The 26,468-nt window shown below is 42.9% G+C and overlaps 1 protein-coding gene across 32 annotated transcripts in view; it reads left to right on the forward strand.

The window, feature by feature from the left end:
* LOC110499059 (transcription factor 7-like 2) overlaps nt 1-26,468 on the forward strand; it is a 98,724-nt gene that overhangs the window by 28,884 nt on the left and 43,372 nt on the right. For 23 of the 32 annotated variants that reach the window (XM_036955891.1, XM_036955893.1, XM_021575923.2 and 20 more), the window contains exons 4-5: nt 6,541-6,642; nt 14,926-14,985. In XM_036955891.1, coding sequence (XP_036811786.1) covers nt 6,541-6,642; nt 14,926-14,985 — 162 coding nt within the window. The remainder of the gene's footprint in view (nt 1-6,540; nt 6,643-14,925; nt 14,986-26,468) is intronic. The other 9 variants (XM_021575927.2, XM_021575910.2, XM_021575915.2 and 6 more) reach the window with 1 other exon arrangement.

Genomic DNA, 26,468 nt, shown 5'->3' on the forward strand with positions numbered 1-26,468 from the left:
ATCAGTTTGGTTTCTCATTGGTTCAGATGCTTTTTGTCTTTCAAATGGAGCATTTTACTGCTGTTATTGATTTTTGTTCATTCCTTAGTTTAGTTGAATATGTGTTGCGCAATCTTTAGAAACTTTCCAGCAAATCAGCTGGTGTTTGAATAGCGCATTTTGTCCACACCTGTTAAGTAAACAGTGTAGGAGCAAGACTGCACATATCTCATGAACCCGTGTTTGAGACCAGAGTTAACGTCCAGAACAGGACAGATAAGGAAAGTGTTCAGGGACACATTTTGAGAAAACAAAGAAAATAATCTATTCCAAAATAAACATTTTTTATTGAAGAGTACAATGTCTCAAACTCTTTTGAAACCAGCTTGGCTTTGGCCACGTTGTTTTCAGACAGTCCGTAGAATATGTTTAGAGGATGCAGGAGGCGGGACCGGGGGCATAAAAAAACATCCATATAAAAGTGTCAGGTTGAGTTTATCTTGCGCGAGAAGGGGGGGTGGGGGGGTTGGAGTGGGTCGACGGCCGCGCTGTCAGGGCCTTGTGGAATCCCCTAACGGTTCGGGCTTTGGAGTAAATACAGGCCCAGCGGACCCCTTTCCCCGCCCCAGGGCACACAAACCCCAGGCCTTCCCACATTCCACTTTTATTTTCCTGCTTGCAAAACGCCTCTGGCTATCAGAGCTGGTGGGACTTTTTTTATTTACTCATAAAATGTGTATTAGAAGAACTAAATCAGTCATGAAGAGCCCTCTCTCGTCGACTAACCTTCTCTCAGTTTTGGTTGGACTTTCTTCCCTCTACTCCCCTCACTTTCTGCCTGCTTATATCGCTCTTCTTCCTTCTCAAATGTGTGGTGTATCCTATAGATTGGGAAAAGGTCTCTCTTTTGACCTGGGGGATTTCAAAGGATCTGGATTGCATTATTCCCCCCAATTACAGAAAATTACTGTTCCCGCCCCAACAATTGGGTGTATGTTTAACCCCTGCACCTGTGGCCTAGACAAAGGAACCCACAAATGTCAAGAAGGAAACACATTTGCGCATCATTTTCAAGTATTATTTGAATGTAGCAGCTGTCCTTAGAAGAACATGAAGTTAACTAAACAATACTCTTTCTCAGACCTTTAGTCTAACTCAACCCCAATAGGACTTGACACTGGGGCACTGGGATAGTGGGATTTACTCTGTTTCGATTCGGTCTCTCACTTGTTTTGGGCACAGCAAACACAAATAAAGCTCTTTTAAATGTGTTGTTTGATTTGGTGTAATCTGCAAGCTGTTATTCTGATCCCGGGCCCCTGTCCCCAGGGTGTCATTGAACATGATGAACAGTTAGTCACAGTGTGTTCCTGTGTGTGAGCATGTGTTCAGTAATGTGTGTGTGTGTGTGTGTGTGTGTGTGTGTGTTTGTGTGTGTGTGTGCGGTGAACATGTGTGTCTCTTTGTGCATGCAGGTAGCTTTATCATTATCTTTAACTCTGCATTGTTGGAAAATAACCCGTAAGTAAGCATTTCATTGTTAGTCTAAACCTGTTGTTTTCAAAGCATGAACCATTTAAAAAAAATATATATATTTGAGTGTATGTGTACATGCATGTGTCACTGTGTGAATGCACATGTGTTGCTCCTTGTAGCCTACATGTCAGTGTGTGTGGTACACGCCCACTGCTACTACTGTATGTCTGGATGGTGGTGGCTGTGTCATGGCTGCACTATGAGGCAGCAGCCCACACGGCCACAGATGGGCCGGGGATCTGCCGAGGTCTCCAGAGCAAGACCCAGGCTCCATATGTTGGCTGTAAATTCGAGCTGCTCGCCCCTCTTTCCCGCTCTCTCTCTCTTCCGTCGATCTCCCCCTAACATTGTTTATGTGTCAGGAATGCCTCTGGACCCCGTTCGGCCTGAGACCGAGATTCACTTCATCCTCTCTCGCAGTCCCGCGGGGAATATTCCCGGGGTTCCGAGCCACTTTGGCACGTTAGGAGCCCTATTTGTCCGATTGGGGAAAAGCCTCTGCTGTTAATCCAAAACAATATGAACAAGTCGGTATGTGCCGAGGCTCGGGTTGCTTGTAATAAATACGTCAGATGGGGTTTCAACAAGAACAGGTTTCACAGCATTGACCACCTCCAGAATTCAGGGTAGCTGACTCAGTATACATAGTTTATAGCTAATAATTGTGCATCAGAATATTTTAATGGATTTGATTTGCTTAGCTTATTTTTCAATAAATACATTTTGGGAGTGCTTTAGTAACATTATGCGTTAGACTAGTGTTAATGACATATGTATCAAACTATTTCAGGTTAAAATGTTCTTGTAGCCTATTTTTTATATATTTGAAATAAGAGTCCTCTCATATTCCAAATCAAATATTCAGTTCTATCACCCAACTTATGGTGTGGACATGTGAGGAGGATGTGTGAGCACTCACAATGCACTCTGTTGTCTCCCTCTGTGTCCTTCTGTATAACGGATGGCACTGGGTTAGCCTCAGCTTCTTTGCATTGTGATGAAAGTTAGTGTGTCTGGGTCACATTCAGCAGCTCATACCATGCCAAGCTGAACTTTTGCATCAGTCACTCAAATATGGTGAGCAGACAGTCCAGCAGTTGGACCTTGGTAGTGAAATGTGGGGGCTTGGGGCTATTTTTTAAGACCACCCTCTTTCCCTCTATCATTCACTCTCACCCCCTTTCTAGCCAGTTTGCTTGTCACTATGGGAAATCTCCAGGCGAGAGAGGGAGAGTTCATCCCTCTGTAAGGATTTAGAGGACTCCCTTGTCTTTTACTTCATCAGAGACAATTGAGTCATTCAGCTCCCATTGTGGGGCCCGGCGAGGCGAGGAGGGGCAGAGGGTTAGAGGGGGAGCGAGAGGGAGGGAAGGGGGAAGCCCCTGATGTACAGTGTGTACTCTGGGTGGCTCTTAGGGGCGAGAGATGGGGGGATGGGTGTAAAGGGAGGAAGAAGAGGTGGGGGGCGAGAGAGTTATCCTGGAACGCCGAAGCAATTTGTCACATTGGAATGGCTCTTGAGTTACCAAGGTGGCCCTAATAGTGGGGGAGTTTTTTTATGGGTGGGAGGAGGAGCCGGGCGGCCAAGGGGGGTCAGGGGTCACGGCCTACTCAAACCCAGGCGACGCATCCATCAGTAGGAGTTGGAGGGAAGGAGGAGGGTAAATGGGGAGGAGGTGGAGGTGTGGTCGGAAAGCTTGGCACTCCCCGGGGCTCCGTTCTCTTTGGCATGCTTGTAAAACCTACAGGAGGGATTAGCGTGTGAGAGCATTTGCAATAGCAGGCTGAAGTGGAGCCGCCTGTTAGGGCATGTGCTCTCTTCCTCTCTCCGCTTCAGCGCCACACTCTGGAGTGTCACCTTTCACCCACCACCTCAAGACAGAGGCTTAAGGGATGTCCCCTCACTGAAGGCCTCCCTGCGGTTGTGTCTGAATATTTGTGTGCATCTGTGTGCTCAACTTGGACAATAATTTGGCAAGTCTAGTATATGATAAGACCTTCCCATGACTGGAATCAGAATTCGTAACCTGCCATCCACCAGCCCCTCTTGCACCAGTATAGGCTGTCTTGAGTTACCTCATAGATAACAGTGGTACCATCACTCTCAACACTCCACCCCCCTTCATGGCAATTAATACCCAATATGGGTGGTCTGTAAAAATCACAAGACTACAACACTGGAGCTTTACAAGTCGTACTTTCCACCCTTCGATGCACAAACAAACACAAACAAAGACAGTTGCAGTAAAAGCCTTGTGGGGGTCATAAATGAGTGGTTGTGGAGCCAGCCAGAGGACGGGAGTCAATAACTCCCTCCAGCACAAGCCACAGCAATGCACCCCGTGGTGAACTCTCCGCTAATTACCACTGATTTAGCCACGGTCTCAGGAAAGGTCGTGACACACACAAGCACACACACAAATACACACGTGCCACATGCTCGCAAACACAAACTCTTGCAGATGTAGTAACAACCACAGACAGGCAGATGCACACAGCAACAGTGTTGAAGTGTACATATTTCTTCTAGCACAGGCCCATACTTAGAGGACAGAGACTTGCTCTGATTAGGTAGTTGAATAGGCTACAAGAAAGGAGCTGTTGTCATCGGATATCAGGGCAGCAGGAGGGCCATTGTGATTGTTTTATTTAGAGGATAGGAGGATAGGAACACAGACGTAGATGGAATGACAACATTCCAATTCTAGCTCTGGATGAGTTCTTTGGCCAGAATCCTAGCTAGCCCAGCGGTTGATGTTCCGATTGCATCAGAGGCCAAGATACAAGGCCAACTTGACTTGTCAGAATTTTCCTTTGGGGGGGACCCAGTGTGCTATGAGGCGGCATACTTTACGGATGCGCCGGCCTTGACGCTAGAGAGAGCAGTGCCTGTGGTCTCAAGGTTAAGAAACAAGTCCATAACCCTCTTGTGTTTCTACTAGCCAACTCTAATGACCATGGCTGTGACGATACCAGTATTGTAAAAAAATAAAATCCATGGCAAAAGTGAAAACACGAAGCAGACCAAACTCTTTGGTCCTTTAAAAACCTGTTGTATGTATGTATGTGCTATAAATAAATAAATAAATAAATGTGACTCTGGATGACACATAGTGATGTTTGTTTCCAACATTAGGGCTGTTTTCCTTAAGAAGTTAAATCTGCTTTGTGTTTTGTTTCCTTGCCATGATACTAATGATCGTCCCGGCTCTACTAATGACCCCATATTTCTTTCACTCCTTTTCTCTTTCCTCTCTTCATTTTGTCTTATTGGCTTGGAGTCTGTTTTCCTATCTGACCTTGTTGCGCTCGTTTTCTGTTGCTCTCCCTGTGTATATTTAGTTGTTGTTCATGTTACATGTACATCAACTGTACAGGGTTTTATAGTTCTTTGTGACAGTGTATTTTGCCCTCAATATTTGGACTGTCCGCATTCCCATCAGTGTGTGCACAGCCCTACCTGCAAATTCAGGGACCTCCTGTCACTGTTGGACATATTGTTTGCTTACCTATTTGAATGTACTCTCTTTCAGTAAGTGGTATGGAAAGGTCTTACACAGTGTGCCCTGCTTTGATATTTAGTAGTTCTATTTTTCACACTGTACAATAAGTGCCTGTTTCACCCTGTTGACCCCCCAGTAACTTAACTAATGTTGGGGGCCCTCTCTGAGCGCAGGCAGCTGAGGTGACCTCAGTTTGTACCCCCTCCGACTAGGTGGCCTTGACATTTGTTAGGGAGACTATGTCACAGCCGATAGCAGGGTCATCCCCTAGGATCACTGGGTCAGAATGGAGTAGGAGCTATAGCTATAGCAAAGAGCAGGCACAGCAAATAGATGTCTAGAAGGGAAAACATTCAGCTGTGGGTTGTGGAATGATCGGGGGGAAATTATGCTTTGCATTATAATGTTATTGCATTATATGAGTATCCTTGAATCCTTTTAAGGTACTTTTTGTCAATATGACCTGTTGACAAGGAAGATATTGGTCACAATACTTAAGATGCTAGGCTTCTTCTTTATGATGGTCTTGCCCCTGTAAAGTTTGTCTTACAGTGGTTTAGACTTTGCTCTCCCTGATGGCTTAGCTCATAATTCTTAACACTTATGGAGGAATGTTCTTTCTCCTCCTTCCTTCCTCGTCAGGAAACTAAATATGGTAGACTATGTCGCCAAAGCAATTGGCATGTCATCTGATTTAAAGGGCTCTACCCAATTTATGAGAAAATGCTCTATGTCTCGTGTAAGTCTCTCTCTCTCTTCATCTCATGCTCTCTCGCTCCCCCTCTTTCTCTCCCGCTCTCGCTCTCGCTCTCTCACCCCTCACCCCCCACTCCCTCTCTCTCTCTCTCTCTCTCTCTCTCTCTCGCTCTCTAGCTCTCAATCTCGCTCTCTGTGTATGTGTCACTCAGGCCTAATAAAGCCAAATCAATCATTCACTGGGACAGTCACTAGGTGGATTCAGACCCATAATAGCGGCCAGTGGATCCACAGTGCACGGTTTTATGAGGCTGACCAATAAAAGTCATTCAAGTCACCTGGAATCTCAGAGTGGTCACATTTATGGCATCAAATCATTCTAAACCCATAATCCACGTACAGTAGCCTTCTCAGGCATATAAGCAGTGATTTAGCTTACCTAAGATTTGGAACGGTTCTAATTCTTGAATGGATGCCCTACAACACAACTACTGTATCCCGTTCAAACTACTAGGACATGTAGTTCTCTTTTTTAATGTTTATGTAACATATCTGTAATATGTAATATGTAATATGTAATCTACTGTAGTAGTTTTTTCTGACTAATATGACACCGAAAACATAATGTTATGAGGCAAAACCCATCATGTGTGTCACCCGCTTTGGGATCCCCATCTGCTTGCTTTTGAGTTTGTTTTTACTTTCTAAATCATGTGATCACATTTAGAATGTTGATTCCTTTGTGTTAATGTTTTGGTTTTTAACATTATGCATTGGTAACATGTATTTCTTTTTTTGTCCATTTTGTTTCTTTCTCACCATACAGTACCTACAGATGAAATGGCCCTTGCTAGATGTTAACCACGGAAGTCTTCAAAGTAGACAAGCACTTAAAGATGCCCGGTCCCCGTCACCAGCACACATTGTTGTAAGTAACCCCCACTTTAATCCTTTACATTTCCCTACCTCCTTTTGCCCCTAAAACAGAAATACAACCCTTCTCCTGTATCCTGTATTGTATACCTCTGTATACCCTCTTTTTCTAACACAAAATCTGTTGAATGGATGTCAGTGACTAACTGAAATACCTAGAGACCAGGGTTGGGATCAATTCGAATTGAAGGCAGTCAAATCAGGAAGTAAACAAAAATTACAATTCAATAATCGAAAAAATTAATTTGAATCACTTCCTGAGTTGACTGCCTTATTGAGCCTGAATTGAGCCCAACCCTATTATAAGCATTATATTGACTGTATTGATTGCGTAAAGCCAATTGTAAGGGAAAGCTCACTCTGTGAAAGGGATAAGCTGGCAGCTGTAGTGGAGTTGCCAAAGTGGCAGATGGCCATTGCTCTTTGGACGGCCACGCCGCTCCCGACGCAGTGTGTGTGGCGACACAAGGCCCAACCCAGTGCTTGCTGTACAGTAGAGTTTGCAGATGGATACTCTTCTGACTTTATGAGCACAGTAAGGAAGAGCTATAGCCATATCGTTAACTAACCCACACGGTTCACTTTCCAAAGAGCATGACCGCCCTGCGTCCGGGCTGGCTACGTGACTGGACAGTGATAGTCTAATAGGGACCATGTCAATATTTTAAAAGCTAGTTCTCTATTATTAACAGATTTGTCCATGTTTGGCCAATGTAAAAGTGGTATATAGTGAAGAATATAAAAAGGTGTGGAATAAAGTTGGTGTTAGTAAGATGACTAAAAGTGAGCCAGTATTGGCATGGTGGGTAGCATTGCTTCTAGAGTTGTAATTAGGATAGTTGAGATATTGCCAACATTAAAGTTCATACATGGTCTCTATGACATAATATTGGACATACACTTAGTTAGGGCTACACTATAGACCCATTGTGCATATGAGTGTCTGATTTAGACTTAACCACATAGCTGACCCCGTGTTGACCCATGGAGCGAATATGTGTAGTCAACATTTGTTTAGGTCATGAGTTTTACACAAGGATGTGAATAATTAGTGGCTTAAACAATGTTAAGGAACTGTCTCCACATGAGTCACTGTTGGTATTTGATAAGTAGAGCTAGTTTTTATGAGCTACAATTAAAAAATACTATCATCAATGGTTTCCAGTTCAACAGTAAGAAAAAGTTGGAAAACCAGCCCTCTTGGTCTTTTGCCTATTTTCTCTAAGTACAGCTTAAAATAGTCTGTTTTTTAAAGCAGAAACCCTGTCAAAAGTTATGCTTAAGACAAAGAGATGGCGATGACAGTGCTCTAACGAACACAACAAGCAAACTCAGTAGGACAGGCCCTCGTTATCCTCAGAGCGACGCCAGTGTTATTTTTATACCGTAAAGTTCAGGAGGCCCAACTTGCGTGGTTATTTTAAGAGACACCATTTCCTCTGAAATCATTAAGCTGGTAGGAGGCAGTTAAGCTGCAGGTAAATGCTTCAGTTTTTATTCCTCCATGAGTCATATGGCTTTAAATACTTATCACCTCATATCTTCCATTGCTCCTTCGTACCGTGGGCTTTAGGAGGAGTTTGACATCCAAAACACGGTTACAGTTAAAATGCTTTGTAGTCAGAATGCATTAGCATCTTGTTACTCCAGAAAACGCGTCTATCTTCATTGTTTATTTATTTATTTATTTGTTTGATAAAAACCACGGGAGTTTGTAAGATCAGAGGTGTTGCTGCACCTGAATGCACTTGCTGTTAGTGTAAGTGATCAAATTGAATGTGAGATGAAGCTTGTATTGTCTTCTCCCTCCTGCCCTCCTCCATTTATCTCCAAATGAGGGAAGTTTTATTAGAAAAATGTGTTTCATGGTTGTCATTAGATTTGGATTTGGTTGTTTGGGGTCATGAGAAATTCTTGCAAAAACAATTGTCCACAGAAATTCTTGCGGGAAGAAATGGGGTCCCAGGTGAAAAAGTTTCAATGCCACTGGTTTATATGTTCCTTTACATCAGCCATCCAAAGTAAAAATAAATAAATATTATTATTATTGTTGGACATAAAATACTGTAAAACCACCAACAAATCAACTCCAAGTGATTTGAATCATGGAAATCTGTTCCAAAGTATTCCCAACCATAATAGAGATACAGGTAACTGCCAAATCCAAAATAAAGGAAACACCAACATAAAGTGTCTTAATAGGGCGTTGGGCCACCATGGCCAGAACAGCTTCAATGCACCTTGGCATAGATTCTACAAGTGTCTGGAACTCTACTGGAGGAGGGATGTGACACCATTCTTCCACTGGAAATTCCATAATTTGGTGTTTTGTTGATGGTGGTGGAAAACGCTGTTTCAGGCGCCGCTCCAGAATCTCCCATAAGTGTTAAGATTGAGATCTGTTGACTGAGACGACCATGGCATATGGTTTACATCGTTCTCATGCTCATCAAACGATTCAGTGACCACTCGTGCCCTATGGATGAAGGCATTGTTATCCTATAGCCATGATAGCCCAAATAATGACCAAAATAATAACCTGCCCAGCATTTTTATACATGACCCTAAGCATGATGGGATGTTAATTGTTTAATTAACTCAGGAACCACACCTGTGTGGAAGCACCTGCTTTCAATATACAGTACTTTGTATCCCTCATTTACTCAAGTGTTTCCATTATTTTGGCAGTTACCTGTATATGTGATCGTATACAAATGTAAGCAAGGTTTGAAATTAGTATGTTTTAGTCAAATATCATACAGTGAGGGAAAAAAGTATTTGATCCCCTGCTGATTTTGTACATTTGCCCACTGACAAAGAAATGATCCATCTATCATTTTAATGCTAGGTTTATTTGAACAGTGAGAGACAGAATAACAACAAAAAAATCCAGAAAAACGCATCTCAAAAATGTTATGAATTGATTTGCATTTTAATGAGGGAAATCAGTATTTGACCCCCTCTCAATTAGAAAGATTTCTGGCTCCCAGGTGTCTTTTATACAGGTAACGAGGTGAGATTAGGAGCACACTCTTAAAGGGAGTGCTCATAATCTCATCTTGTTACCTGTATAAAAGACACCTGTCCACAGAAGCAATCAATCAGATTCCAAACTCTCACCTTGTGGGGTTGCAATGATCATGAGAACGGTGAAGAATCAGCCCTGAACTACACGGGACCGCAGCTGGGACCATAGTCACCAAGAAAACAATTGGTAACACACTACGCCGTGAAGGACTGAAATCCTGCAGCGCCCGCAAGGTCCCCCTGCTCAAGAAAGCACATATACATGCCCGTCTGAAGTTTGCAAATGAAGATCTGAATGATTCAGAGGACAACTGGGTGAAAGTGTTGTGGTCAGATGAAACCAAAATGGAGCTCTTTGGCATCAACTCAACTCACCGTGTTTGGAGGAGGAGGAATGCTGCCTATGACCCCAAGAACACCATCCCCACCATCAAATATGGAGGTGGAAACATTATGCTTTGGGGGTGTTTTTCTGCTAAGGGGACAGGACAACTTCACCGCATCAAAGGGACGATGGACGGGGCCATATACCGTCAAATCTTGGGTGAGAACCTCCTTCCCTCAGCCAGGGCATTGAAAATGGGTCGTGGATGGTTATTCCAGCATGACAATGACCCAAAACACACAGCCAAGGCAACAAAGGAGTGTCTCTAGAAGAAGCACATTAAGGTCCTGGAATGGCCTAGCCAGTCTCCAGACCTTAATCCCATAGAAAATCTGTGGAGGGAGCTGAAGGTTCGAGTTGCCAAACCTCAGCCTCAACCTTTAATGACTTGGAGAAGATCTGCAAAGAGGAGTGGGACAAAATCCCTCCTGAGATGTGTGCAAACCTGGTGGCCAGCTACAAGAAATGTCTGACCTCTTGGATTGCCAACAAGGGTTTTGCCACCAAGTACTAAGTCATGTTTTGCAGAGGGGTCAAATACTTATTTCCCTCATTAAAATGCAATTCAATTTATAACATTTTTGACATGCGTTTCTCTGGATTTTGTTGTTGTTATTCTGTCTCTCACTGTTCAAATAAACCTACCATTAAAATTGTAGACTGATCATTTCTATGTCAGTGGGCAAATGTACAAAATCAGCAGGGGATAAAAACAATTTTTTCACTGTATCTGTTTGGGCTTCTTGCGGTCAATTTTCATTCTACAAATCGACCTTTGGCTGAATCTAGTCGATGATCCCCGCTTTACGTAATCCCCTTATAAAAAATTGTGGCCGTAAACAGTCGTTTCTTTTTGCTTTCAAATGGGAAAAACACCTGGGCACATTGACCGATCTTTGGCTTGAAATGTGCCATCTGCACTGTAGCGATAAAAACCAGCCGATAGGCACAAGCGATATGGAGAGAGCGATCCGAAGTTTAAGTGACCCTTCAGCAACTTCAGAAAGTCAGAGAGAGTGAAATACTAAATAAGACAAAAATATCAAGTTTGAGACGGAGAAGGACAAAGACTGATGGACAGATAGACAAAGAGATGGAAAAAGACATATGGGCAGATACACATAGAATCAAACAAAAACATACTGTCTTGTGTAGAATCTATGGATAGGTCAGTTTCAGGGGCAGAAGTAGGTGGAACTCTTGAGGGTCAGCCATGAAGGGAAAGGAGGAAGTGACCTCACAGGGGCTTGCCGTTACGAGGGCGTGGCCCTCTCCTCCATGCCCGCAAAGGGGGCACGCCTGGCCCTTTGATGTGTCTGACCGCGCCGCGGGGCAGCCTCCAAACCGCTGCCGCTGAACTTTTAGACCATTGGCTGAAAGTTATTATTTATTTATGTCTATTGATGTGTATTTTTTTCAGAAAGAAACCCAGGGAGATACATTTTTGTCTTGTGCTTCACATAGTCAACAGTCTGAGAGAATTTTGTATAGAATAGCACTCAGTTCGTAGAGTCGTATGCTACAGTATCTTCATTTGACTCATTTTCATACACATATTAACACAGTCAATTCTCAAAACACAATGAGTTGACAGTCATCTATAAAAAAACTGAAGGTTATCCTTTCTTGTTAAATTGTTGGTGCACCAAATACAGTAGGCCTACATCGGCTGATGTATTATGCCATTTTCCTAGTAGCTTAGAGGTGCTCGAAATAGGATTTGTTTTGAGCCACTTGACAGATTTTTGATTTGTTACGGGATCTGTTTCGTGTGTGTGTGCCCCCACATCACAGCTGGCAACTGCTGCTACTCAAGCAGGACATAGCTGTGTCCCAGTAGCATAACATGGTGGTGTTCTGGTCATGCCATTTATTTACACATTCAAGTTGAGAAAAGTACTTTACATTTCAACTCTGTAAGGCAAGAATTGTATAAGGGAATGTAAGAAAGGGTACGTCACTTGTAGTTGGCTTTAAAATATTGAGTCATCGTCTAACTCAGTCATCGGACTGGGGGGGGGGGTTAAAAAAAACTCTCCAGGCCACTCTTGAGGTCTAAAACTAGATATAATGTATGTAGTAATTATACTGGACCTTTACATGTTCAAATAACTGTCCTTCTTCTGGCCCGCAAATAGCTTTTGATGAACAAATCAGTTCAGAATTTTGAAATCCCAATGTGGCCCTCGAGCCATAATTTCTGCCCACCCGTGGGTTAAGTGATGAATAACCTAAATTAGAGGCCACTTTAGAGTTACTATTGTGGTGCAAGTCAAACATTTTTGACAATGTTTCTTAAATTGACATGCTGGGAACTGGGGCAGAAATATGTTTGAGAGCGAGAGAGTGTGCGCATACACACACAAACAAATACACATACACACACACTCCACACCACACTAGTCCTTTCCTCAGAGTCTGTTCAGGCTGGACAATGTCTCCATTGTTTTCTGGGCTTTCACTGGCAGCAGGGGACGGCTGGAGTGTTAACCATTTCCCAACCAGGCCTCAGTGTAGTGTGTGTCCGTGTGTGTGTGTCAGGAGCAGTGAAGAATGGAACTTGAGGGAGTATAGTGTCCTGTTGTGTGCCTACTCCAAGTGTATGATAATGAGCGTTGAGTAAGTGATGGAATCTGACCATTACATCTATGTGTGGCAAGACCTCCCACCTGAACCAATGAACACTTGGCTTTCACGTTTTAGGCCAATTTGTCTCTCCATTGAAAAGTGCACTAGAACAAGAGCTACGGAATGGGAGTGGGAGTGGGAGTTGGCTTGAAATTAAGTCTCCTTCCCAATTTTTTGAAAAATAATAGATTTGTTCAGGAAATGCCCACAATGACTTCTCAGTCCCCCACTGTGGCTAAACAGCTTGGCCGGTCATCCTTAGAAATTCATGGCCAGTGGTCTCTTGTCCACTCCACGTACATCTTTGTATGTTGAGAAATGTTAAATAAAGACAAGTCTCCTCCCTATGAATTGCAGTCCACCTGGGCTGTACAGACAATAGCTCTGTGGGTTGGAAGCCCTGGTGGGAGAGCCTGGCCTCACTGTTAATGAGTGCCCCCAGGGTCACAGACTGGAGACACACTGCCCTCACTGTTTACGAGGGGAGACCTCTCTCTCTCCCTCTGTCTCTCTCCTTCTCCCCCTCGCTCTCTCTATCTCTCTCATTCTCCCCCTCGCTCTCTCTATCAATCTCCCTCTCCCCCTCGCTCTTTCTCTGTTCCTCTACCTTGCTCAGATAATCATCCTTACTTCAGTCTGCAAGCTCTGGGTAGACTGAGCAAAGTCAGTGGTAGCATTATCACAGAAGAATGCAATGCTGTCTGTTGTTATGGCAGTAGTGCTCTAGACCAGAGCCCCTTTGGCTCTTCTGTTGGTAGGAGACATGGCCTCACCCTTAGACAGGGGGCTTTGTGCCTCTTCTGGCCACCCAACAGGCCTTGGCCCTGTCCATTGTCTCAAACCAGACGTTGCACTGTCATGCTGACATCATGACCATCTTGGGGGCCAAATGTGAGACCAGCTGAGACGTGTGTCAATCATGGGAACTGTGACAAGAGTGGGTAATAGGGGTTTGCTGTTTCACTCAGTGAAACCCAATCTAGACAAAGTCCTTGTTTCTCTACAACACTGAATGTCCAGTTGTTTACAGACTTCCCAATGACAGTCAGTGTCTGCTGAGCAGCCAACAAAGGAATGACTGAGCAAGCGATAGTGGAATTTATAGGGATTTATAGAGGAACAATTCCATCCAGATTCTGACCTGTAATAGTGCGTAGCCTATTTTGTTGTACCTTTTCCTTTATTGTTCGATATTTTTTCCTCAGGAATGCACTCTAGGCCTAGCGCACGCCACCATTAGTTGTCATCTGATTGCAGGAAGAAATGTGAATAGCGGCTTTTATACGCACATGAATAGTTGAGAGATCATTTGTCCTTTTTACCTTTGGGTGGTATTTAGCCATTATGTAGGCTAACCCCTGTATACTTAGGCCACCCTGGGTAATGGGCAGATCTAGACTGTGTTTGTGTGCCTGCAAGCAGTCACACCGATAACCACTGTATATACTGTAATCCTGTTGAGAGAAATCTGTCTCCCACAGGGTCAAGCAGTCATAGGGTCAAGCACACAAGACTTATTGACTTTTGTGCCGAGTAGGCTAACCTGTACAGTACAGTAACGTTATGTGTGAGGTTTCAGTACTGTATATGGTGAAAACACTTTGTGATAACTAACTTATGTGGTTCAGTAGTTTTTTGGGGTCTGTGTGTGTCTGAATGATTGTGTGTGTGAGTTTTTTTGTAAAATGATACATGAACTCTTCATCTCCTTCCCTGTTTCTTTTCCCTTTTCCTCTTTTTTCCTCCCTCTTTCTTTCCATGCCCTTCCTCTCCTGATTTTAGAGTGATGTAAAACATGATAGCTGCACACCTACCTAATGCACAGGAATACAGGAATACATCTCCCCATGTTCACCCTAGTGCAAGCTGCATTTACTTAAGAGCCAAAGAAGGCGATGTCTTTGAACCAGCAGCGAGAACAGCTGAGAAACTCCAGTGTATAACAGTATAACTGCCATGTAACCAACCCAAAGCCAACCCATGTTCTCATATTCTCTGTGTAATGTGTGTGTATACGGATAGGCATGGCACCCTGGAGAAAGCTGAGGTAGCCATAAGGAAAGGAAATAGAAGGTTAAATAAATGAATAGCCTAGCTAGTGAAAAAAAAGCATTAGGCCTATTTCTTTTGGGAAGTGAAAACACACTGCTTTACATTCATGTTCCTGGTAGGCTAGGATGATGTGTGTGTGAGCTGATATAATTGTGTGACTCGGGAACGTCCGTCTTTGCCTTTCAGGGGCCCTTCTGCTTGGAATTCCCCGGACAGTCAGATCTGAGCCTTCACCAATTTCAGTTGGTGAGAACTTTGAATTCCAAGTATCTTGTTAGCTAGCTGGTTGATGATGCCAAAATAACAACTGACAAATTATGATGATGTTGATAAAAAATTAAATAAAAAGTAATAATAACAACCATAATCCTAATGATAGCCTAATCATGCTATGTTGTTGTGTTTGCTACTGATTCAGTGCTGCTACTGCTGTGTTGTTGACTTGCTTTGTTGCTCTGAAATGGCAGCTGGTGCAGATATGTCTTGGATACTTTTGACAGCCTTAACCTACTGACCTTTTAGCCATGGTTTTCACACTAAATATGTACTCATGTCTTGTGCAACACATACATTCCTAGTTCTCTGACAATCCTGATTTCCCGAGATGCTTTTAAAAGACTGTGAACTGTGGTCTGTAAGTAATTGGCTTGTAACCCACTAGTGTTGTGATACTTGGTGTAGCCCAGCTCAGGTTGCTGACTGTGCTTTGTCTCTGGTGTAGCTAACATCAGATGGTTTAGAATGTTTATTCTTAAGGTAGCATTACGGTCTCCATCGATAGGGATTGTGCCCTTTGGCTTTACAACAGTGCCAAAGTGTCTATTGATTTAAGTCTCTGCTGTTTGAACATGGTATATAATGATGCTTTCAGGTCAAAAACGTTTCTGTCAAACAGTATAGGTTAAATCCATTTGAATTCAATCACTTTTAACAGCATCCTTTTTGATTTAAACCAAACTTTGCATACATTTTGCCCATGAAAGAAGTGGTCAGAAAGGGACTTTTTGGACCTGAATGCCAAAACATTTAGGCGGTAAAGGTGTTCCAAGTTGACCCATTTCACATATCTCAACTCAGTCGTTTATCTTTATGATGAAGACATGGATGTCTCACCATGAGACATCCATGTCTTCATCATTGGAAAAGATAAACGGTTGAGTTTGATATAATTTAAAAGCTTGCAAACAGGGTTGTCAAACTATTTAACTATTTATTTTTTAAATTAAAATAAAATAAAATAATAATACTTTTAAAAACGTTTTAAGGTTGATTATTTAAGAACGCATAAACGAGAAAAACTAATAATTTCATACACTACCAGTCAAATGTATGGACACACCTACTCATTCAAGGGTTGTTCTTTATTTGTACTATTTTCTACATTGTAGAATAATACCATATATGCATTCATGTAGTAACCAAAAAAGTGTTAAACAAAACACAATATATTGTTTTGATTCTTCAAAGTAGCCACCCTCTCAACTAGCTTCATGAGGTAGTCACCTGAAATGCAATTAAATTAACAGGTTGTCTTGTTAAAAGTTAATTTGTGGAATTGATTTCCTTCTTAATGCATTTGAGCCAATCAATTGTGTTGTGACAAGGTAGGGGTGTTATACAGAAGAAAGCCCTATTTGGTTAAAGCCCAAGTCCATATTATGACAAGAACAGCTCAAATAAGCAAAGAGAAACAAGAGTCCATCATTACCTTAAGACATGAAAATCATTCAATACGGAAAATGTCAAGAACTTAAACATTTTGTTCAATTGCAGTCGCAAAAATCATCAAGCACAATGATGAAACTGTCTCTCATGAGGACCGCCACAGGAAAGGAAGACCCAGAGTTACCCCTGCTGCAGAGGATAAGTTCATTACAGTTAACTGCACCTCAGATTGCAGCCCAAATAAATGCTTCACAGAGTTCAAGTAACAGTCACATCTCAACATCAACTGTTCAGAGGAGACTGCGTGAGTCAGGCCTTCATGGTCGACTTGCTGCAAAGACATTGAAGGACACCAATCAAAAGAAGAGACTTGCTTGGGCCAAGAAACATGAGCAATTGACATTAGACCGGGGGAAATCTGTCCTTCGGTTTGATGAGTCCAAATTTGAGATTTTTGGTTCCAACCGCCATGCCTTTGTGAGACACAGAGTAGGTGAACGGATGATCTCCGCATGTGTGATTCCCACTGTGAAGCATGGAGGAGGAGGTGTGTTGGTGTGGGGGTGTTTTGCTGGTGACACTGTCTGTGATTTATTTAGAATTCAAGGCACACTTAACCAGCATGGCTACTACAGCATTCTGCAGCCATACGCCATCCCATCTGGTTTGCGCTTAGTGGGACTATCATTTGTTTTTCAACAGGGCAATGACCCTACACACCTCCAGGCTGTGTAAGGGCTGTTTGACCAAGAAGGAGAGTGATGGAGTGCTGCAGCAGATGACCTGGCCTCCACAATCACACGACCTCAACCCAATTGAGATGGTTTGGGATGAGTTGGACCGCAGAGTGAAGGAAAAGCAGCCAACAAGTGTTCAGCATATGTGGGAGCTCCTTTGATGTCTTCATAGTAAAATAAAGAAAACCCTTGAATGAGTAGGTGTCCAAACGTTTGACTGGTACTGTATGTCAGGGGTCGGCAACAGGGGCCAAAACCGGCCCTCAAGCGAGACAAGCATCACCAGGAATTCAGCTAAAAATCAATTTTATTTAGGAAATCTGTTCACCAAGTAGTCCCACAAATTAAAAAAGAGACATGTGACCGTGTCTCAATGTAATGAAAGTATGAAATTATTATTATTTTCAAATTCATAGAATGGACTTATCCCTTCAGACCACTGCAATTTAGCTGGTACACCATTTCCATTTAACTGACAATTTAGATTCTAATTGCTATCACAAAGATGGCCGCCGGTCTACCCACCATTGAATGTTAACTTTAATGGTCATGTCTATTCTATTATCTATATTTATATGATTTCAATAGGTTTCCTATGGAGGATTGACAGTATAATTAAAACAACAGATATTCCCGTTTAAGTCAACATTGTGGCTGAATCCAACCATCTTTGTGGTAATGTTTGAAATTTGACATTTCAGTTTTATTCCCATTTTAGTATATTTTTCAGCGAAAACATGACACCTACCCTGCATCCAAGAGCATGTTGTGTCTCAACCGATGGCGGCACATCACAAAAACCTCAGATAATGTAAAGTAGGCTCTAAGCTACAACATGTGAATATGATAAAAATTGGCATCTACACATTTTTAGATAATTGACGAAAAAAGTACAAAAAAAAAGGTTATAAAAAACGAATTATGAAATGTTTTGACAACCCTGTTTGTAAGCTTTAAATTATATCAATAATTAGCAATACATTTCAATATCTTTTCCAGGGATGGACATTGTCTCATGGTATGCAAAATAGCTCAACTTTGAGCACCTTTGTCTTGGCATTCAGGTCCAAAACATCATTTTCTGAGCACTTCTTCAATGGGCAAACATGTATTGAAGGTTTGGTTCAAATCAAAAGGAGTGCTGTGAAAAAGTGATTGAATTCTAATGGATAATGTATTTGTTGATCTAAATCTCCATCAGTTCTGAGGTTCTTGGTAAACATTTGTCACACATTATGAGATGTGAATCGTTTTACAGTCTTTTACTGGAGGACTGTACTCTGTATACATACAAATTAGTTTTTGTGTTTGAATTACCATCCAGGAGAGATAATCTTTCTGTTCTATTTTTATCTACAGTTGTCTTGAAGAGGATTCTCTATATTATCGACATCTGTGGTTGAATGTGAGCCAGCAAGAAGTTAACTAGAAAATGCAGTGTGTGTGTGTGTGTGTGTGTGTGTGTGTGTGTGTGTGTGTGTGTGTGTGTGTGTGTGTGTGTGTGTGTGTGTGTGTGTGTGTGTGTGTGTGTGTGTGTGTGTGTGTGTGTGTGTGGTCTAAGTGAGTGACTGTGTGTGTCTGCCTATGTATTTATGTTGGGGGGAGGTCGATGTTGAAGACAAGGGACTCGGACGAGACAAGGCTGTCTAGCTTTTCTGAATTGTTCTGCTGTTGTCAGAAGGTGCTTAGAGCCATCCAAGGACCATGAATGCTTTGTTTCGTATTTTTATATTACTACCCAGTGTCTCATTTAACTATGGTGTCCTACTTGACGAAGGGTTTGAATGGATGGGGACATAATGGTTAGCCTTGGTCTGCAGAGATGACTACTGCCAGATCAGTGGGTGTTAGGCTAGATTATAGCTCACGGTTGCATGGTTAGCCTGATGAAGGGAGTGACAGGAATGGCGGGACATGGGTTGTCATTGAGGAGCCAAGAAGAAAACACATTTTTGTATCCTTTGAATGGACCCCCGGACTCTTGAGTTGCCTGCTTGAATCGATAAGGCTTATCAATTGCTTGTTGAATTTCCATGCTCCATCAAGACCGTTTTGGTAATAAAGTCGTTGCACTTGGAAAAAACACTTTCGGAAACAACAACCTTAAATGTCAAGTGGAGAGAGATTTTCCTCCTTCTAGTTTTCTCTCCCTCCCTCCTTTCTCTAAAAGGTGTCTGCTAGAACCTGTTTGACTAGGTAGGGCAGGAGCTCTGTTGGGTGTGTCTATGTCTGTGTTTCTGTGTGAGTGCGTCTTAAATATGTGTTTGTCTGCATATTCTTTAGTGTCCGTGTCTCTCTAAGGTGTAGATGTATGTGTGCCAAATCCAATGTAGGTGTGTGTGTATGTTTGTGTGCTAGATAAGCAGTCTCAGTCAGGTCAAGAAAGGTTGTCAAGCACAGTTGTGCGTGTGTGTGTTTTTGGTTTTACTATCCTTGTGGGGACCAGCAGTCCTCACAAATATAGTAAAACAAGGTGAATTTGGACAAGTGGGGACATTTTGCGGGTCCCCACAAGAAAAAAAGCTATTTTAGGCTTAGGGGTTACGTTTAGGGTTACAATTAAGGTTATGGTTAGGGTTAGGGTTAGGGCTCAGTCACACCAATAGTGTTTGCTGGCCAAGACTACTTAGCACCCCTGAACGTAATTTGCGAACTGAGTGCACATTGATTTTACATGTAGAATCGAGTAAAACATTTAGTCAGTCAGACGTCTTCAGCGGGTGGTGCCTAAAGCAGCGCACTGAACGATAGACAGGCGAATGCTAGACCCACAACCGGTGCGATGTGTGCGAGCCTTTAGGGTTAAGGTTAGGGAAAATATGATTTTGAATGGGAATCAATTGTTTTGTCCCCATAAGGATAGTAAAACAAGTGTGTGTGTGTGTGTGTGTGTGTGTGTGTGTGTGTGTGTGTGTGTGTGTGTGTGTGTGTGTGTGTGTGTGCGCGCACTTGAGAGGAAAATATAAAATGAAAGACAGTGATGATCGCACTGATCTTTTAAAAATAGCAGCTTAGTTTTGCAGTTGGTTGCAAAAATGTCTCATCAAAATGTGACCCTAAATCATGGTACAATGTGCAGACAGAGTTCATTTGTCATATTGGTTTTTAAGAAACTTAAAAAATATCCCACCTCATCCCACTATTTATTTTCCAAATAATGATAATTTACTTTATTTTCTATATCCCCCTGCTTGACCAATCCTCTCTCCCGCCTCCTCTGCCCAAGTCCCACATCTGATTCTGTGGCTGGGCTGTGAGCGTGTACTGTATTAGTACTTGAGGCCGTTTCACAGGGAAATTTTTTTTGACAGAACTCCAGGTGTCTCATTGCTGGAACTGCTATGGTTAAACAGATTTACCAATTAGTATTGGGCTGAGGGCATGGTTGGGGTGGGAAGGGGGGATCGGGAGCAGAGGGAAGGGTAAGTATGGAAGAATTTAAATGGAGAGGTGGGATGGGATGTTCCGGGTTGGGTAGAGTGATGGACTGAGATGGGGGAGGAGGAGGAAGAAGAAAGGGGGGTCTTTTGGAGGGTCTTGTGGCTGGAGAGAGAGAGGGACGCTGAGCAAGTCGATACGAGACCTCCTTTTCCCAGCGGAGGAATGGAATGACAGGTTCAGCTGAGTGACAAAGAGGAGAAGAAATAGGATGGGCGGTGTGAAGGAGGCAAATGAGGAGGAGGAGGAGGAAAAGGAGGCTTAGGCTTTAACTTAACAAGTGGCCTATAGTCCAGCCTGATACTGCCAAAAAAGGATGGCATTTTTTCTTATTTTGCTCTGTCAGTTAGTTTTTGTCAATGTTACTGCAAAATTGAGATGATTTGATTTACGCTAACACAAGTGGGCCTCAGTACACAATGTATTGACAATGATTCGTTTTTATAGAAATCCTTGCTTCCTCCTCTGTTCTCACTTTCTTACTAGGCTGAATTGTGTAGGATTATAGACAGAGGTGTAACTTTCTGAAACTCTTTGTTTTACCTTCAGAACAGCCTGCCCCTTTTCCAGGAAGTTTTTACATGAACTTTGGAGAGTAGGGTGAAGTGATTTAGAGAATATCCCTAGAGTCGCCAGTAGAATTTAGAGCACTGTTTGGCTCCAGAGTACAGTATGTGTTTCTGTGTCCATTATGACTCTGGTGTTAGCGCTCTATGAAATCACTGCGGGTGCTTACTTGGTCAGAAAGTTAAAGGGAAAAAAAGTAAATAAAGACAAAAGTGATGAACCCTCTAGAAATAAGGTCTTAAAGATTTCTCATTGAGTACATTGACATGCACACTAATACTTCTATATTAAACTGATTATGGCAGTGGGCAGGTTATACAAAAGTCACCTTACTCAATTTTTCTTAATTGGCGTAAGGTCAAAATCTAAGTAAGCATATTCCAATTAAAACATCTTTCATACTATTAGGACATGTAAACACCTTAATCGATCTCCAGCTGTGTTTTTGATCTGTGCATGTGCCAGCACCAGCCGATCGAGCCTCCCTCTTTAGTGCGAGTGAAGTGTGTTCGGAAACAACTGAATGAATGTGTCTTAGAAGTAGTTTTCACACTTTATGTCCGTACTCAGAATCAAATATGTTTCCCAAAAATAACATGTTCGCTGTGGTAGAATGTCTATATTGATTGCCGATTTTCTACATTTATCAGAGTGCCATCAGGTAGCCTGATTTCAGATGTGTCCATTTAAACATGATTATTAGGGAAATTGTTATTTTTGCAAAGCATACAAACGTTTTAATCGATTATATCAATCTGACTATCCACAATAAACGCTTTATTGTGTGCATGTAACCGCACTCATTGAAGGGATTGTTCACCCAAATGACAAAATCACATATTGGTTTCCTTACCCTTAAAGCAATCAATGGACAAGGTATGACTGCAATCCATGTTTTGGCTTCCCTGGCACTGTTTCCATATTAGCATTTGTGTCACAAATCCCATTCGAGTCATGGGACCGATATTAGCATATTTCGTTCATCATATTCAAGTCATCCGAAAGTATCTAAAATTGATTGTGAAGCTCAACAAAGTCACTTATAGATGATTTGAATATGATGCGTGAAGAACGCTGATATTGGTTCGATGACTTGCAGGGGAAATGTGTCACAAATGCTAAAACCTTAGCATTTGGAAACCGTGCCAGGGAAACTAAACCAAAGCATGGATTGCTGTCACACCTTGTCCATATACTGCTTACAGGCCAAGGAACAGGCCATGGTTAGCAGATGTTAATGCGAGTGTAGCAGAATGCTTGTGCTTCTAGTTCCGACAATGCAGTAATATCCAATGAGTAATCCGTAGGTTAGGGTCAAATAGCAGTGGAGCCCCTGGCTGCACAACTCTAACATTCTACTGCAAAGCCCATCACACAGGCCTGCGTATATAGTGCTACAGTCTGCTGTCGTCTTGAATCACCGTCAGACCCTCAGCACGCTCTCGCCTGCTAATCCACTGTTTGGACTGGCACAGCGCCCCTTGTGTTGGAGCACCCATCCCCTGGCTGGTTGTTTGCCTGACTGCGGTGGCCACACTTTGGGGTGAGAGATTTTTGGGTGGATTTTGGAGAGGGGTAGGGCGCACTGGGTGTGTATGGAGAGGCGATGAACCCCACATCCCCAAAGAGCAATTTATTGCTACAGTTGAATGCACTGTGGCAGTTAAAGTATAACACCTCCTTCTCCCTGTGTGTGTGTGTGTGTGTGTGTGTGTGTGTGTGTGTGTGTGTGTGTGTGTGTGTGTGTGTGTGTGTGTGTGTGTGTGTGTGTGTGTGTGTGTGTGTGTGTGTGTGTGTGTGTGTGTGTGTGTGTGTGTGTGTGTGTGTGTGTGTGTGTGGAATGCTGACTGTTTCCAGGGAGCCCTTAAGCTGCCCTGAATTAGGTTTAGTTTCCCTGCTCGTACGGCAGGAGAGCGGGTCGCGGGGATTAGTTAAGAACACTCGGTATCTAATTCCTGAATAGTTTTGCATTGTCCTCCTCCTTCTCTTTCCTCAAACCTCTTATATTGTTTTCACATGTGTCAGCTCAACCTGAGCGAGACTAACCCCCAATTTATTTTATTTTGTTCTTCTCAGCGGTTTCAGTGAAGACATCTCTGAACTTTCTTTATTTGTTTGGCTGTGTTTCTTATGTTTTCTTCCACAGTCAGTGTAGTCAATGATGACTGAGTCCCGGGCTCTTCTTTTGTCTCGTCTCAAAAAAAGCGATACAATTAGACTTGAGACTATTTTTCTTCCAAGTCAGTTTCTCTCTTAGGTGTTTTTTTTCTAATAGTTGGGAAAATCTGGAACAGCTCACACTGAGGCAGGTGATTTGTATTTGCATGTACGTGCATACCTCTGCTGGTGTGCGTGCACATGCTTTTTTATTTAGTTGTTTTTCCAGCCCTCTAAAAATCATCTCTGATTAAATGGCTTGATTTAAATCAATCAAGGTGAAGGAGAAATTTCTTTTATTTTGCTATGTCTGGGAAACATTGCCCAATTTCATTGAAATATGGGCACGTTGTTATGAAAAATCTGTTAGATAATATAGTTAGTGGATACACTATTATGTCTGGTGATGGATCAACAGATCTGCCATGTGCACCAGGCACTGGCCAGACTGTCAATAAAAGCACAAAAGCACAAGAGTTGCAACTCGGGAAATAGATCAAAATAATGAACCCACCACCAAAGTCTGCAAAGTCCTCAGCATTGGGATAGCTGTCAAAAAGCAAAAAAAAGCAGCTTACTTTTCATACATTATTAACATGATCTAAATGCATTATTTGTGCATTTATTCATTCATTTGTCTTGTTAACATCCTTTCTGAGCAAAATAAACAGCACAGATGTAGAGTGGCTGTGTGACAGTTGTGTGTGTGTGTGTGTGTGTGTGTGTGTGTGTGTGTGTGTGTGTGTGTGTGTGTGTGTGTGTGTGTGTGTGAGATTTGAATCTGAGGCATTGTGATTGGAGTGAGACAGGCGTGGTTTTGCGGACACACGACAGGCTCTTCTTTACTGGCTCATTAAGGGACAGTGAGGCGATGATGTCGAATCTGCGCAAGTTTTACGGGCCTGCCTTCTTCTTTGAACACTGTCGCTCTGTTATCTGTTACATGCTCTGTTCCTCCGTAACAAGACGTCCCCCCCTCTTCCTCCTCCTCTTCATGCTTATTTATTTTGTGCTCGGCAGAAACCGAGAAGATGCGGCTTGTCCGTAGCATTCGGCAGCTTTTTTTGTGTTTTCCTCGACTTTGTTGGAAAGCCCAGCGTTTGGGCTTTTTCCCCTCACACGTCATGGTGAACAGAGATTTTAATTGGAACTTTTGGCACTGTCTCCATCTTGCGTTGAAATGGCAGACAAGTGACTGACTGTTGGTGTGGCCGGCGGGCGAGCTGATTGGTGTGTAGCGAGGCATGGATAAATCAACTGGCAGCCTGAATAGCTCATTTGATTCTCACTGGTATTCATTGAGACCATAGCCGTTTTGTGTTTTGTTTTTTATGGGATTCTGTCTTTAGAGAAGAGTCTAAAATAACAGACAAAAGAAAGAACGCTTCTTAGTTTTATTAAGCATGACTCTTTCTTTTGTTTTGTTTTGCAGTGCAATGTACTCAAAACTGGTATCCAATTTATGTTTGCAATTAAATGCAAAAGTATGCATTAGCACATTTTTTTCCTCTATCACTATGATACAGTTTGTTGATAAACTGCTAAAAGGGCAGACTCCGAATAAATAATAAGAGACCCTTTTGACATGCTAGACTAGACGGCTGCTAAAACGCTGGTTTAGCTCTTTTTGGCTACTGCTCCTTGCTGTAGCTAATGCGGACCACATGCTCCGTTGCATCTGCATACGCACACATGTTTAAACTACAGATGACCCTGCACCGTACAGAGCCAGTCCTACTATACATATAGTACAATACGCTAAAGGCGAAGGAGTTGACAGGGGAGTATCGCCGTATATAGGGGGCTTGAAGAACAGGCTCAGATTGAAGTCATTGTAATCCTCCTTAAAATGATGTGGGTTTGTGTCTGGCTGTGTGTGAGACTGATTCTACGTGTGTGTGTGTGTCTGTGTGTGTGTCTGTGTGTGTGTGTGTGTGTGTGTGTGTGTGTGTGTGTAGGCTATCTATCTGGGCTGGTAGTCAGGGCTGTGTAATTACCTGGAAGGTTGCCACTGAGCCCCACTGGAGCAGAGAGGAGTAAAGCTGTGTCTTATGCAACGTGGGGTCACTTACACTAATGCCCATCTGAGCTTGAGTAACTAGCAGTAAGACCGATAACTCCTGTTTCGTACCAGTTGAAGAAAGGGAGATAATGACAGAGAAGTAAAGGAGAGGAAATTGGGATGGATAGAAGGTTGGAAAAGACGCTAGGAAATATGTGTCAAATTCCTCCATCACTTGTACCACGGCCAGTGGTGATCCGTTAGCCTCCATGCCAACGGCTCGATTGTCTCCTCTATTGTGGCCCACCTTCTTCTGAGAGAATGTGCTTGATGCCCACGAGCTCTCCTGCATCTGCACAAGCCTGTGTGCTGTGCGTGCATGCGTGCCGTGGTGTGGGCCTGCCTCTCTTGCTGTTTTAATTGTTATATCTCCTCACCCTTGATATGAGCAAAAAGGGAGGCCTCGGCAACGCCTGGGACTTCAAAGGCTACCTCCCCCAGTCTTACAAGTTGCCCGTCTCTTTGGAGGAGTAGGCTCCTGAGAGTGAGGGGGTTTGAGAGGCGGCACCGAGTCCCGGCTGGAATGAGTTTGATGGGCTAATTGTAGCCCCCAGTGGACACAGATGCACATCACAGAGAGGACTGGCAGAGTGGGGAGCACTGGATAAGAGTCTACAGCTCTGCTAATCATGGGAATGAATGGAGACGGCAGACACCCACCATCTCTCTTTTCCCCTCTCTCTCTCTCTAGTCTCTACCTTACCCATCGTTCTGCCCATGCTGTCTTTTTTCTCTGTTTCCATGGCTCTCAGTATCTTGCTTCATGATGGGGGAAAATAAATGGACGCTGCAAAGACTCCCTCCGTTCCTCTCTTTCTCCCTCTGCTGTCAATCTTTCTCTCCCTGTCTCTCCATATCTTATCATCTCCAGCTCCCAGCACTCATGATTTGTTGAATAGTTGTGCTCTTCTTTTATGCTTTTCCGTGTGTCTGCAGTTTTGTACCATCCAGCGTGTGAAGTATTCACCTTTGTCTACCGTTAAACTCCATAGGGATAGGCAGCGTAGGTCACGTGCTGGCACATACTGATGATCTCCTATCAGCGTGTAATTACGCTACTTGCCGTTGGTCACTACGTTTAATGAGCCCACTGTCCGCATGGA

This window comes from Oncorhynchus mykiss, chromosome 20 (assembly GCF_013265735.2).
Source record: "Oncorhynchus mykiss isolate Arlee chromosome 20, USDA_OmykA_1.1, whole genome shotgun sequence".
NCBI lineage: Eukaryota > Metazoa > Chordata > Actinopteri > Salmoniformes > Salmonidae > Oncorhynchus > Oncorhynchus mykiss.